The sequence below is a fragment of the Cololabis saira genome, chromosome 18 (genome assembly GCF_033807715.1).
Source record: "Cololabis saira isolate AMF1-May2022 chromosome 18, fColSai1.1, whole genome shotgun sequence".
Lineage (NCBI taxonomy): Eukaryota > Metazoa > Chordata > Actinopteri > Beloniformes > Belonidae > Cololabis > Cololabis saira.
The window spans coordinates 19998379-20011013 of record NC_084604.1 but is presented as its reverse complement, the minus strand read 5'-3'; the positions used below and the strand labels follow the sequence as shown (position 1 = coordinate 20011013).

General features: G+C 37.9%; 1 protein-coding gene across 7 annotated transcripts in view; it reads right to left on the bottom strand.

Annotated features, from left to right (window-relative positions):
• Window positions 1–3185: 3185 nt before the first annotated feature.
• gphnb (gephyrin b) overlaps window positions 3186–12635 on the bottom strand; it is a 153859-nt gene continuing 144409 nt past the window's right edge. For 4 of the 7 annotated variants that reach the window (XM_061746632.1, XM_061746635.1, XM_061746634.1 and 1 more), the window contains 11 exons: window positions 11748–11803; window positions 10710–10829; window positions 10463–10521; window positions 10182–10335; window positions 8468–8589; window positions 8201–8288; window positions 7975–8048; window positions 7708–7775; window positions 7484–7587; window positions 6245–6341; window positions 3186–4502 (listed from right to left, as the gene is read on the bottom strand). In XM_061746632.1, coding sequence (XP_061602616.1) covers window positions 4369–4502; window positions 6245–6341; window positions 7484–7587; window positions 7708–7775; window positions 7975–8048; window positions 8201–8288; window positions 8468–8589; window positions 10182–10335; window positions 10463–10521; window positions 10710–10829; window positions 11748–11803 — 1076 coding nt within the window. In that variant the 3' untranslated portion in view covers window positions 3186–4368. The remainder of the gene's footprint in view (window positions 4503–6244; window positions 6342–7483; window positions 7588–7707; window positions 7776–7974; window positions 8049–8200; window positions 8289–8467; window positions 8590–10181; window positions 10336–10462; window positions 10522–10709; window positions 10830–11747; window positions 11804–12635) is intronic. The other 3 variants (XM_061746633.1, XM_061746637.1, XM_061746639.1) reach the window with 3 other exon arrangements.

The window sequence follows — 12635 nt, the reverse complement described above, 5'->3', positions numbered from 1 at the left end:
GGAGGATCCTGAACGCATCATTATATGCTACCTGCAACTTCTTTAGCTTGGCTTTGGTGGTATAATTACACCAAAGGTGAGCTGTGTAAAGAGGTGTATAGGCTCTGAATAGATTTACTTTAACATCAGCTGTGCACATATGGAATCAACGGGCCAGCATATTGGCCTGAGCATGGAGCTTACAGCACTGACGCTGGATGTCATCATCATCACAAATATCCTCATTTATGATGTTACCCAAATACCGTACTCTCTTAACAACATCTAAGGGGCGGTCAGACAGTTAGAATGGGGGAAACTTTTGCTTCTGATCCTCCTTATATATATATTATGTATGTATGTATATATATATATATATATATATATATATATATATATATATATATATATATATATATATATATATATATATATATATATATATATATATATATATATATATATATATATATATATACACACACATATATACGATTATAACAGTGTAGTGTAGTGTAATTAGTGTAGCTGCAAAAGTGATTACAAAGTATCATAATCTTTTTGGTCTATCAAATCTAAAAACAATATATAAAATGACTAAGTTGAAGGTCGAGGAATGAAATAAATCCTGGTTTTTCCATCGAAATGCAACAATTTGTTTCACACTTCATTCATTTAAATTTTTCGTTTGCAACATCCAGTTTTATTTTGTGCCATTGTGTCAATTTTAGTACGTGACATTCCTTTATGCTCCACACTTTTCTTGAAATCTTAGATAATTCCACCACTGTACTCAATTATTCATTATTCACATTGTCTTTACTCCTCAATTTTCTTTTTTCCACTGCTATACTGATTAATGATATGAAGACGTTTCTTGGGGGGGTTTAACCTTTTTTTTGTGTGTTTCTGCAGAAGCCTTCTCTTGGGATGTTTGGCCTTTACCTTTCACATTTCTTTAACTTGTTCAGTATGCAACTCTGCCTGCCAAAAAGCTTTGAACTTTGGGCTTCAAACCGTCTTACGTACCTGCATCTGTGTACTGAAACCTGAGAAACCATTACAGGCTTCTCACATATAATCATTTTTCCTTTCACATTGTCAAAGAATTAAATTGTATTTTTATATGAGCATATCACATTTTAACCATCAGAATAATGGTAGTTTTTAATCTTCGTCCTTTTTTGCTTTAGGAGATATGCACAAGAGATATATTCATAATAAACAATTCAGCTTCGGTGGAAAGCTCAAATGGTTGCCATATGGCATTTTCGCAAAGGCTGCATTCTTCAAAATGACCCCAGCTTTCATGCTTCTATGAAAAAATAAACTTCAAATTGAGCACATCTGCTGGACTAACAAATATCCTGACAGCTGAAGTGGGTAAGTAGTTTTAACCTTCCGCTGCAGAAAGTTGTTGTGGGCCAGGCTACAGACGCTGAACACCACATTCTGGATTACTTACAATAAACTGAGGAGGAAAAAGGCAGAGGAAATTTTTCACAGCTGACAGCAATTTTTACACCCATGTCCTGCCCTTTTCTCTCTTATGTTAACCTTGGCTCGCATGCAGTACATAAATGCAAATTACAGTCACTACATTTGTTTCTCCAGGCAGGCTGAAACTGCTCACTAATCATCCCATTTACCTTTTTATCCCAATGGCCTCAATTAGCTCAGTATATTAAGGAACATTAAACACTCATGGTATCCTCTAATAAATAAACACACTTGGTGCACTTGAGGGGATGAAAATTTTGCCTACAATCGTCATTGCACTGATCCCCTTACATTTAACACAGTTTACACACATCTACATAGATGAATGTCTACGTTCTTGTCATGGCAGTATTAATCATCTCCAGCTAATGGGATCTGCTGTCATACTACCTTGCAGAGAAGAACAGAAACTGTCTAATCCTATGATGCCTCCAAAAAAGCCTTCACCAAAGCTCAGAGCTGCTTTTTTCCTGCTGGAATTTCTATTGGGTTAATCCTTTCTGACACCTCTGTGATTAACCTCTTTTCCTCGTTAGACTCTCTTCTGCCAGTTTCCAAATCCTAAATACTTACTATCTGGGAGAGAGGGAGGGAAAGGGAGGGAGAGAGTAAAGAGGGAGTAAAATACCATATGGCTTGCAATGATTCATTGCAATGTAATGATTTTTGTTGTTCATCCATGGAGCAGAGTCGCTAGAGCCCAAAGTAGTTAGAAGTAAATTAAAAAAGGAGCCAATTTTTAATGACTTCATATCTGAAATCTCAACATAAAAAGTAATAGGTAAGTGAGGCTCTCAGATAAATTTTATGTGGTTAAAAGAAATACATCTTCTGCCACTGAAATTTAAAAATATAAAGTACAGCTATGTTTTACATAAAATTGGGCTGTTATGTTAAATGCAATTAAAAACAGAAATCAATGATTTTAATAAAATTAGGTATAAATATAAACATAATAATTATATATGATGCCAAAAACAAAAAAAAAAACAAAAAAAAAAACAAAAAAAAAAAACAAGTAAGACATCTCACAACTGTGACATCATCATTAGCTCAGGAACACCTCTAAAAAACATTGTCCTTTAACACGGCCCATTGCTACAGCTCAATAAATAAATAAAATCAAATAACAAATCCAGAAAAATACTGTCTAAAATTCTTATTTGCATCTTAACTCATTCAAGACTGATGAGAAAAATGTTCGTATGACTGAAAAGATCAAAAGTTGAGATTGTTTTTGTAAATCATAGAAATTGTGACCTCTTTTTAGGAACTTATCCAGCTCATAATAAATACAATTTCCTAGTAAACTGGTGAACAAGGATTTTGGAAGGATTCTTACAATGCCATTCAGAAATCTAAAAAAAATCTTTTTTAATGGAGTGTCTTATTATTGTACTCTTTTCAGTTAAATGGGGTTTTATTAACATCTTACAAAGTGTTAGAAATTGGATTTTAGCTTAAAAGCTAAAAAATATACCTTATACAGTCACAGAAGCTTGGAAGTGATAATTTTTTGTTTTTTAATGTTATTTGTTCCTTTGTATTGCACCAATCACCACAACAAATTCCTTGTGTGTGTTAAACGACTTGGCAGTAAATCAAATTCTGATTTTGATGCGGGCAATCAAGTTTCCTCCTAAAAACTGTTAGTACCAATGAAGAAAAATCAATGCTTTTTCATTAAACATTTTATTAAAAAAAAAAAAAGGAAACCCAACAAGAGCTTCTTTTTTTACATAATGATCAAGGATTTTTATTATCTTAGTCTCTTTCATCAGTTTCATATCATTACAGAAAATGTTATAGTACAGCTTTGATCAATGTCTCCTCATTGCTTAATAATTTCCATAGGAGTGCTGGTCACATATCTCTGTACAATATGGTTCTTATTTTTTTTCTGTACATTTTTCGTGAAGTCGGTTAAAAAGGCTGTCAGCACTTAAAGAAGCTGTTTTTTTCTTTTCTTGGTTCTCCTCTTTAAATAGTTGATCAAATAAAAGGTTATTTCTCCCAGGCTGGGCTCGGCCCCCGGTGGGGCTCGGGGCTGAGTTTGCGCCTGGTCACCGTGAATTGAAGGAAGCTTCAGGGTTCTGGGCCGACTGGGTTGCACCCCCCCACCCCCCTTCCCTCCCCTCCCCCACCTCCCCCTCTTCCCTGCCCAGGCATTTGGCACTGCGCACATAAACAAGACTCACAAGATAAACAACAAGCAAAGCTCTTTGTGAAGCCATTATGATGCATACTAATGAGAGAAAAAACAGAAGTGTCACCTTGATGGGCGCTCGGAAGAGGAGGCGGCCTTGATGTGCACCCTCTTCCTCTTACCTGAGCACCGTGGAAAATCTGGAGCCTTCTTTAACGTTTTCTTCATTTTTAAAAACAGATTCTTTTTTTTTTTTCCACTACGGATGAGAAAATAATATTTCCTTTTTTTCTTTTTTCTTTTTTGTCCTGGCAGGCACCTACAGCTGTCTATTAAAATGCTACTGCTATAGATAAGGTCTAGCATTGAACACACAAAGCAATTGCAATGAAAGGAACAAAGTTGCCTTAATATAATAATGATAATAAGAAGAATAGTGATAATAATAATAAGAATAATCATAATAATATATTACAGAATAAATCTCTTTTTATAATTAGATTTTTTCATTAAAAGTTATATTTTCTTTGTTTGAAATACTATAATCTTTTTAAATTAACTTTTTCATATGTATCTAGGTTGTGATCAAGATGTTGACTATACCTCAACGTTATCCAAATTAATAAAAACTAGCTGTGCCGTTGCATATTACAGAATAGTTAATGATATGTGGACATGCACCGTGAACCACCTATTCCAACCCTTGCTATATGACGCCATCTCGCCATCCCTCCGTGATGACATCATAGCCGGCCGATGACCATGACATCAACCACCTCTCCCTTGTGCAGCTCCACGTATTGCTCTGTTTTTGGAGGTAGCATCAGGAGCCCGTTAGCACTGCGCATACTCATCAGTCTGCTGCTCACCTGGTTCCCTGCAGGAGAGAGGAGGGGGAGAACCAGGAAACAGCAAGGATTACACCCCACGTGTTTATGTTTATTCAATTGACTTGAGTTTCATCCCATCTGGTAAATATTTTGCCCTATAAGACCAGGGAATATTACTATTTTATGGCCACAGTTTGTTGAAGTTTCAATGAAATGTGTGTGACTTGCTTTGGTCAAAATACCACCGTAAAGAAGAAAAGCTCCCTCTGGTTGGTTTAGGGGCTGGAGTCAGCCATTTGGCATGACGCCTCCCTCTCTACTGGGTCAATAGTAATATCTTACATACAGTCTTGTTGCCAAATATTGGTAAAGTGTCAGTGAAAAAAAAAGGTAGAATCATCACAGTTACACCACGTAAACATTGAATACATTTTCCCAAATAACAACAACAACAGCATTGCCCAAAGTACAGTTGCATATCTTACTCAAAATACTAAATTGCAATGATTATCTAATCTCTTTTGTTAAATGAAGTCACTATCACTAAATGTTTTGAAATACAACTTATTTTCTTTCCTTTTCTTTTTTCTTTTGCTGTTTATCTACCGCCAAGTGTCAACTGATTATTTTGAATAATTGGGGAAACGCTCACTCCCCTGATACTTGGCTGCACCTTCATTTTTAAATCCATGATTGAAAAAAAAAGGTCCATAACGGTTCTGAATCTGCACCGTTTCATGTGAAGTGTGTCTACAGTCTACCTCCTTTAAATGTACCACTGACTCAGTTTCGTTTTATTTCCCGTGTTCCCTATCTTTCCACTAGCTTTAATGCTTTTCGTCTTACTCTCACGGATTTTGGCTTTTTATCTAAGGTGCATGCTTTTATCTAGTTTCATCACACTTCCTGCCCTTCTTGGAGTTTTCATTTTTCATTGTGTTTCCAAGTCTTATTTATGTTATAATTTGGTGTCTCTGGCTTTGCATTTCCCCATATAAGGTTACTATAATAAGTTATCTTATAAATCTTATTTAAGTTTTCTCTTTGTGTGCTCTTCCTTTTTGTTTCTCTAACCATCGCTTTGTTCATGGAGTGTTCTTGAACACTCCAACCACTGTTGAGTCATCTTCTTTTTCTCGACCTTTAAATGTAATTAAACCTGGTTTTAGTTTTCTCACCTTTCTGCCTCCCGCGTGAATGTATTTATTAATTTTGTTCTCATTGTAACCCTTCCTAGTGATCGATCTCATCTGATTTCACGTCATTCTTTCAAGAGAAAGCCTGTGCTGTGCTGTGCTCTGGTCGTCACAGGTAATGGCTCACGTGTTTCTCTCTGTTGCTAAAAGACATGATTCTTAATTCATCAAGTCATTTCTGAAAAAAGTCTACCCTTAATCTACAGAGAATATGTATGACATATCAGGAGAACCTGTCCAATCGCTTTGCATGTGATGAATCATGCAATTAGCCAATGTCTGGACATTTTGAAGGTCAAATTGAACAGAGAATATAGGAAATGGCTTACAAGTGTTGAATACCATTAACGTGATAATTTTCAGTTTTATTAAAAGAAAAAGGTTGCTTTTAAGCACAAGTGACGAACGACTGATGTTTGAGAATTTACGTTCATATCTGAGAAATGTATCAGGGTAATGTGGCTCTGGTGATTAAATCTGACGCTTGTGCTTGACAGATAGAATGGATTCAAACATCTTTTGCACATTCATAAATACAGCTGTTGTACAACATTGTTGAGGATAATAGTTTCTGCCGGTTGTGAGTTTTGCACCTGTGCTCTGTGCCCACGGTAGAGGCTCCTGGTGATGCCACGTCAAAATGCAGCGGTGGTATTCAGGGCGAGGGTCCAACTTCACATCACAAGACAACTAGGAACAAACATACAAATGAAGTTAGCACTGTCTTTTCCAATCAATTGATATATTTCGCAGTAGTTTTCAGGGAGTAACTTGCAGTAAAAGTGATTTAAGCCATTTTTTCCTACTTTTAAGTGACCTTCAGATAATTTCCTAGAATCCCTCTGGCACTTATTTCATTATTCAGCGTTCCAGTTCTGCTGTTCTGGGACTGTTAAAGTAAATAGAGGATCCTTACTCGGGTCAAGACCTTCAAAAACTTTGATCACTAACAGGTAAAATTCCCAAAGATAGCCACAGACAAAAACATGTACTGCTCATAATAAGCTTCCATTTCTTTTTTACACCTCCATGCGCCTTGAGAATGTCTGAGATTGTGCTAGACATTAGCACATGTACTCTACGAAATTTCATATTTATTTAACATGAATCCTCAAGGATTTATTAATGGTAAAACTCAGGAAGTGAATCATAAACGTCTTTGACTATCAAACAGTTTTTAATAGTCATTTGATCTATTTTCCAATAAATAAAAAAGCTATTTTAAGTTTGCTTCCGAAAGAAGCCCTATTTGTTCTGGATTTGATAAAATCTTCTCAGGGAGGTAGTTTGGCTGCCTTTGTGTTTTCTGGCCATAAGTCCCGCCACTAAGTGGCACTAATACATTCAAGTCAATTTCTAACTGCTTTATAACAGCCAATGATGGAGCACAGCACTCTGGATGGCACCCATAATGGCAGGGGACCAGATCCTTTACTTGATAATGCTAGTTGGGGACATAACGCGGGTCTGCTCAGTGTGTGTGATACTCTTATCATTTTTTTCCCCCACTCCACAGTTATAAATATGCATGACTGATGAGCAGGCCTTCGGGTCAGTGTGGGCAGTAATGCCTCTGCCAAGTCGCAGCAAAATACTGTGGTCATAAATATGTATCAAGCAGATGATGAAAATGGTATGAAACCACGGGTTAAGATGCAACGCAGTGCAATGAAACAGCCTGGAAGTTTTCCATATACATGAGTGTAAATATTGTCACGTTTCATATTTTCTCTCTGATGCAGTTTGTTGCATCTACACTCAAAGAACGCTCAGAAAAATAAGAGATTCTTGCTTCAAATGTCACGATGCCCCGTCTGCCCCATGCGTCCTACCCTCGCTTTGATGATGGTGGGCCTGGGATCCAAAATGCCCTGCATCTTCCTCAAAGCAGGGATGACAAAAAGATTACAGGTGACAACAGCGGACACGGGGTTTCCTAGGACAGACGGACGGACAGAGAGAGACGCGCCAGAGGGAGAAAGCAGAAAAATATCTGAGTAACGTCTCTGAGAAAGCGGTACGTGGAATCATTTCTCTTTCTCTCAACTTCACACACTACCTGGGAGGGCAAAGATTAACTTGCGAGCACCGTCCATGTCCAAAGTGGCAAATGTTGTTGGGAGACTAAACAAAAAAAAGGACAAAAAAAGAGAACAATCTTTATACATTTTTACAGTTAAATGATAAATAACTGTACAAAATTATTTTTCAAGTTTTTAAGTACATTTTTTTCACAGATATAAATCATTTTTGACATATTCTCTCTGAAAAACATAACTGTGCTGTGTAAAAATGAAAGAATGGAGCATATTCCTTTTCTTACCCTGGTTTCATGAAAACACGCCCAAAATGGATCTGAGCATGAAGATCGATATCCAGCACCTGCTTAAGATAGTCCTAAGAGTTTGTAGAAAGAGAAAACAATACAAATAAATGATTTGGCCCTGAAATTAAACATAAGGTAATGAATTAGATTTGCATTGTAGTTCTCCCATCCAACACCAGGTGTCAGTGAAACATCGCTCTCTTTTCCCTCCCTACCACCTTACCTTCTCTCCCATGGACACTCCTCCTGAGGTGATGATGACATCAGCACGGCTGATGCCTTCATTCAGAGCATTGAGAAGGTCATCGGGGCTGCAAGGCACAGAAAAATGCACGTGTTTAATACCAACTCACTGGAGAGGACATGATGGAAGGCAAAGGTAAATAAACATCCAGCCTTGGATTAGAGCAGCTATAATTATGAAATATATTACAAGAATGTGAATAGTATCTATGGGGAAGTTCTGCGAAGAGCAGATCTGGATGCATACTTGTCACCCACGATGCCCAGATTAATAGTAGGGTAGCCATGTTCCTGGATTGTGGCCAGGAGGGTGGAGCGATTGCTGTCCCTGATCTTCCCAGGATGGAGGTCGTCCTCAGGGTTCAGCAGCTGTCATGACACAGGAGAAATAAAATGTCTGATAAGGCAATTATAAATTAATGAGCAACAGCCCTTTTAAAGCGTTGCCTCCTTGAGTGTGAGCGATGAAAGTTTGGAGAACACAGACATATTAATTCATCAGCAAAGCTGGGGAAGTGAAAAGTCCACCTGGGCAAAGTTCCTTTATTCATAATCACATGGGTAGGCTACTGTTTTTGAACTGTTTCCACTAAATGTTTTGGTTCTTAAAAAAATAGACACAAATCTCAGTGATGACGACAGTCTTAAATAAAAAAATAAGTCACATTTTATGATCGTCATCACTTTAACTGTCGGACAGAACGATTGACACTTTTAAAGATCAGTTATTTTCCATCATGTGTGAATAACTGTAGTATAACGCAAAGTATGTTATCATTTTCAAATTACAAAAACCATCCCACAACATCAACAAATAAAAAAACAAAAAAAAACAAATCAGCACATGGCGAATCTGTCCCTCAAGACCAAACTTGACGAAGGCTTTCTGTGTCATTCATTTCTTTGTCAGCAAGATTACACAACAGCTACACGGCTGAATTTGATTGAACTTGATTGAAGAGATGGGGCATGAGTAAAGGAAAAAAAAATACTTGGGTTTGGATATTTATCACTTCCTTTAAAAATGGCAAGCACAGCATTCGCTAAGGTAAAAAAAGAAAGCCTCCTACATGTTCATACCAAGTTAGATGGAGGAAGTAGAGTTGAATTATTAATCACAGCTCTGCTCAATTTTATTCTGTTTTTGAAAACTCAAGAAAAAAAAAAGGTTTTATTAATGTCCCCAAATGTACACAAAATGGCGTTTACACTGTTGGTGTCATGCGTTGGCTGGAGGCTATTCCTAGCTGTTACAGGGTGAAGGGTGGGGCACAACCTGAACCGGCCACCGACCGCGGGGCCAAGCACAGACCTACAATCACTTATCAATATAAGATGCACGCTTCTGGATTGGGGGTGCATGGGGTCAATTACAACAACGAATTTGTCATAAAATATACTAAATGCTACCTTTGATATTACTGGTAAGACATTTTAATTGTGTTTTCATTGCGGTTACATGTGATAAAGTCTTATTACACAAGATCAGTGTTTTGCATTCGGGTACATGATGTATCTGCAGAGATTCCCCATCTGGGCGCGATCTGGGTTCATAGCATTGACCTGAATGCAACAGAAAGCCCCCAAGTCATGATATTTCCACCGCCATGTCTCATAGATGAGATAAGTTTCCAACGATGGAATCCAGTATCTTCAAAAAACAAAAATCCCATGCGGGCACTGGAGGAACATGCAACAACTCAAGGAGAGGCAGCAGCTGTGATTCAAACCAGGAACTTTCTCAAGTCCAGTAAACGTAACAATATAATTTTGTGAGTGCTCAAGACGTACGTCTGAAGAAAATGAAACAGTCATATAGGAAATGTACTCGTGTGAAACAGTTGTCCTACTGCTCATAAATATGACCAAGGCGTCAAGAAGGAAAACGGGATGCTGTTGTCGCTTTGGCAGCAGAAACTGAACCTGTTTGATAAGCAAAGGCATACATTGCATTGTTTTACCTCATTTCCTGTAGACATGACAGCCACCACAGGAAATTTTTGGACTTCCACCTCTGTGACTCCTACAGTGGCCAAGAGACCAATTTCAGAGGGGCCCATATGGGTGCCCTTCGCCAGTACGCACTCCCCTCGCTTGATGTCATGACCGATGGGCCTGCGGGGAGACAAACAATATGAATCTGAAATCTGAGGAAACATTAAATTACATTGTTGCGCTATGACTATCTGCTTTACAGTATCTTATGAAAAGCATTTGGACTTTGACACAAAAATAGACCTACCTGATGTCCTGTCCGGGACGAGCCTGTACTAGGATTCGTACCTCCAGCTCCTCTGTGCCCTAAAAAAAGCAGAGCAGCCGACAGATTCTTGACCTTGAGTAAGTAAAATTTTGACCGAAGTCGCTACTGAGATCTGCCCATTTCCAGACTTGACCCATTCAGGGTGGAATTTTGAGCCATACTATTTTTAACCATCTTTAACCATCATCGTCATGGGTATTAGTTTGGAGTGAAATGTTGTGCTTACATCTTCAGACTCACGGAGGAGCTCGGTATCTTCCACCTGGACCACAGCGTCTGCCCCGCATGGTATAGGCGCACCTGTCGTCACCCTCATCACCTGGCCTGGCATCACTGTGTGGGTAGGCTTCACGCGCACAGACAGAACAATTATAAACAAGAATTGTAGATAAAAACATGGATACATCAGGACAAGTTTTCCCCCCCAAAAATGCCAATATATTGCAAGATAGCGACAAATTCTCATCTTATTTACAGTGGAAATAATAGAATAGAGCAAAGTAGTGAAGACACCTCCCGCTTAGTAACGGTTTTCAGCTTTGTTCATTTTTAGGTGTGTGAATTTTAGCTAGTTTGGGTAGAAATTTGCCACATTAAGTAAGCCTGTACAGGTAACCTTTTCTTTTCCTCTTTGATATAAAGAATGTATCTGGGTCCTCTGGATTCAACTGTGATTTCCTGGGGCGCACCAGTGGCCAGAGAAGAAACCGCCTCTGGACGTCAGTGGATAGACACAGTGACAGAACCCGTGTACTTTTATTTACTATTAACTGACAAGTTGGATGTTGGACATCATGGGTACGACTTTTCTTTCTCTTATTCCGGGGCATCAACAACAGATTCGTTCTCAAATTTTCTTTCAAAGCATCTCGGAAATCTGCAGACAACTTTGAGCCAATTAATCAAACATGTCAAGGGAAACTTTTAAGGACTTTGTGCACAGGTATGCATGAAATGCCTGTTTGCATTTGTGTTTGTGTTTGTTTGGTTTTGCCTCAGAGGTCTCCTGCACTTATATCTCGTTCTACTTTGTTATGAAGGGTTCTTTATCACCTGCCAGTGGACACACTGATGCACAATTACCGCTGATCAAGGCAAGAGGTTGAATGAAGGAGAAACGCGAAGTACTTTCATAGCCAGGATGCGAATGTGTGTGTGTGTGTGTGTGTGTGTGTGTGTGTGTGTGTGTGTGTGTGTGTGTGTGTGTGTGTGTGTGTGTGTGTGTGTGTGTGAGTGCATGTCTGCACGTGGCGTGGAAACAAACCTGCTCTCCAGCTTGGGACTCTCCAATGATGAAACGGTCACCTGGGCCGTCAGCCGCTAAAATAAAACAGATTTATCAGGATCAAACATTTGAGCAGTAGTGAATAAGTAAGGTCGTTGGAGTGTGCCATCGGCTGTACTTGATTCACGTTTGGAAAAGGTTGAAAAGTACAGAGAGAAAGACTACGAGAAGCAAAACATCTAAAAAAATGACACGTGGCATCTTCAAACCAGATCTGGCACATTTAATTGCAAATAATATAGTAACACTTTGCACGGAAGCTTTTTCAGCATGTATTCCACCTGCAAGCATATCTGGGACTGCAGCCAATGCAGCCAAATATCTGTTCAAGGAAACTTATAAGGAAAAAAAAGAAATACACAGACAGAATCAGAAACTGATATGATAAAATGATAAAATGCTGTCTCTGAAAAAAGATGAAATGCTTTGTGAAGTCTAAATATAAATAGAACCTTTTTTTAATGCCTTTTGGTTTTGACGGCAGACACACGTTTCAAAAAAATTGTGACATGAACAATGAAACTCTGGAAAAGTTGGTTAAAGCTAAAAAAAAACAAAACCCTAAAAAAAAATAAAGAAGCTTGAACTCTCTACTAAATATATATATATATATATATATATATATATATATATATATATATATATATATATATATATATATATATATATATATATATATATATATATAAATGTAAATGTGCACATCTTTTCATTTTAATGTTTGATGTGCTGTTGTCACATTATTTTCAAGAGATTGTATACTTAAATATAGTGCAAACCCTTTTTATCTCTTCTTGTTTGGGGTTTTAGTCCCTCAAACTTACATTTGACTTACAATTACAAAATGTTTTAGTTGTGAGGAAAAAC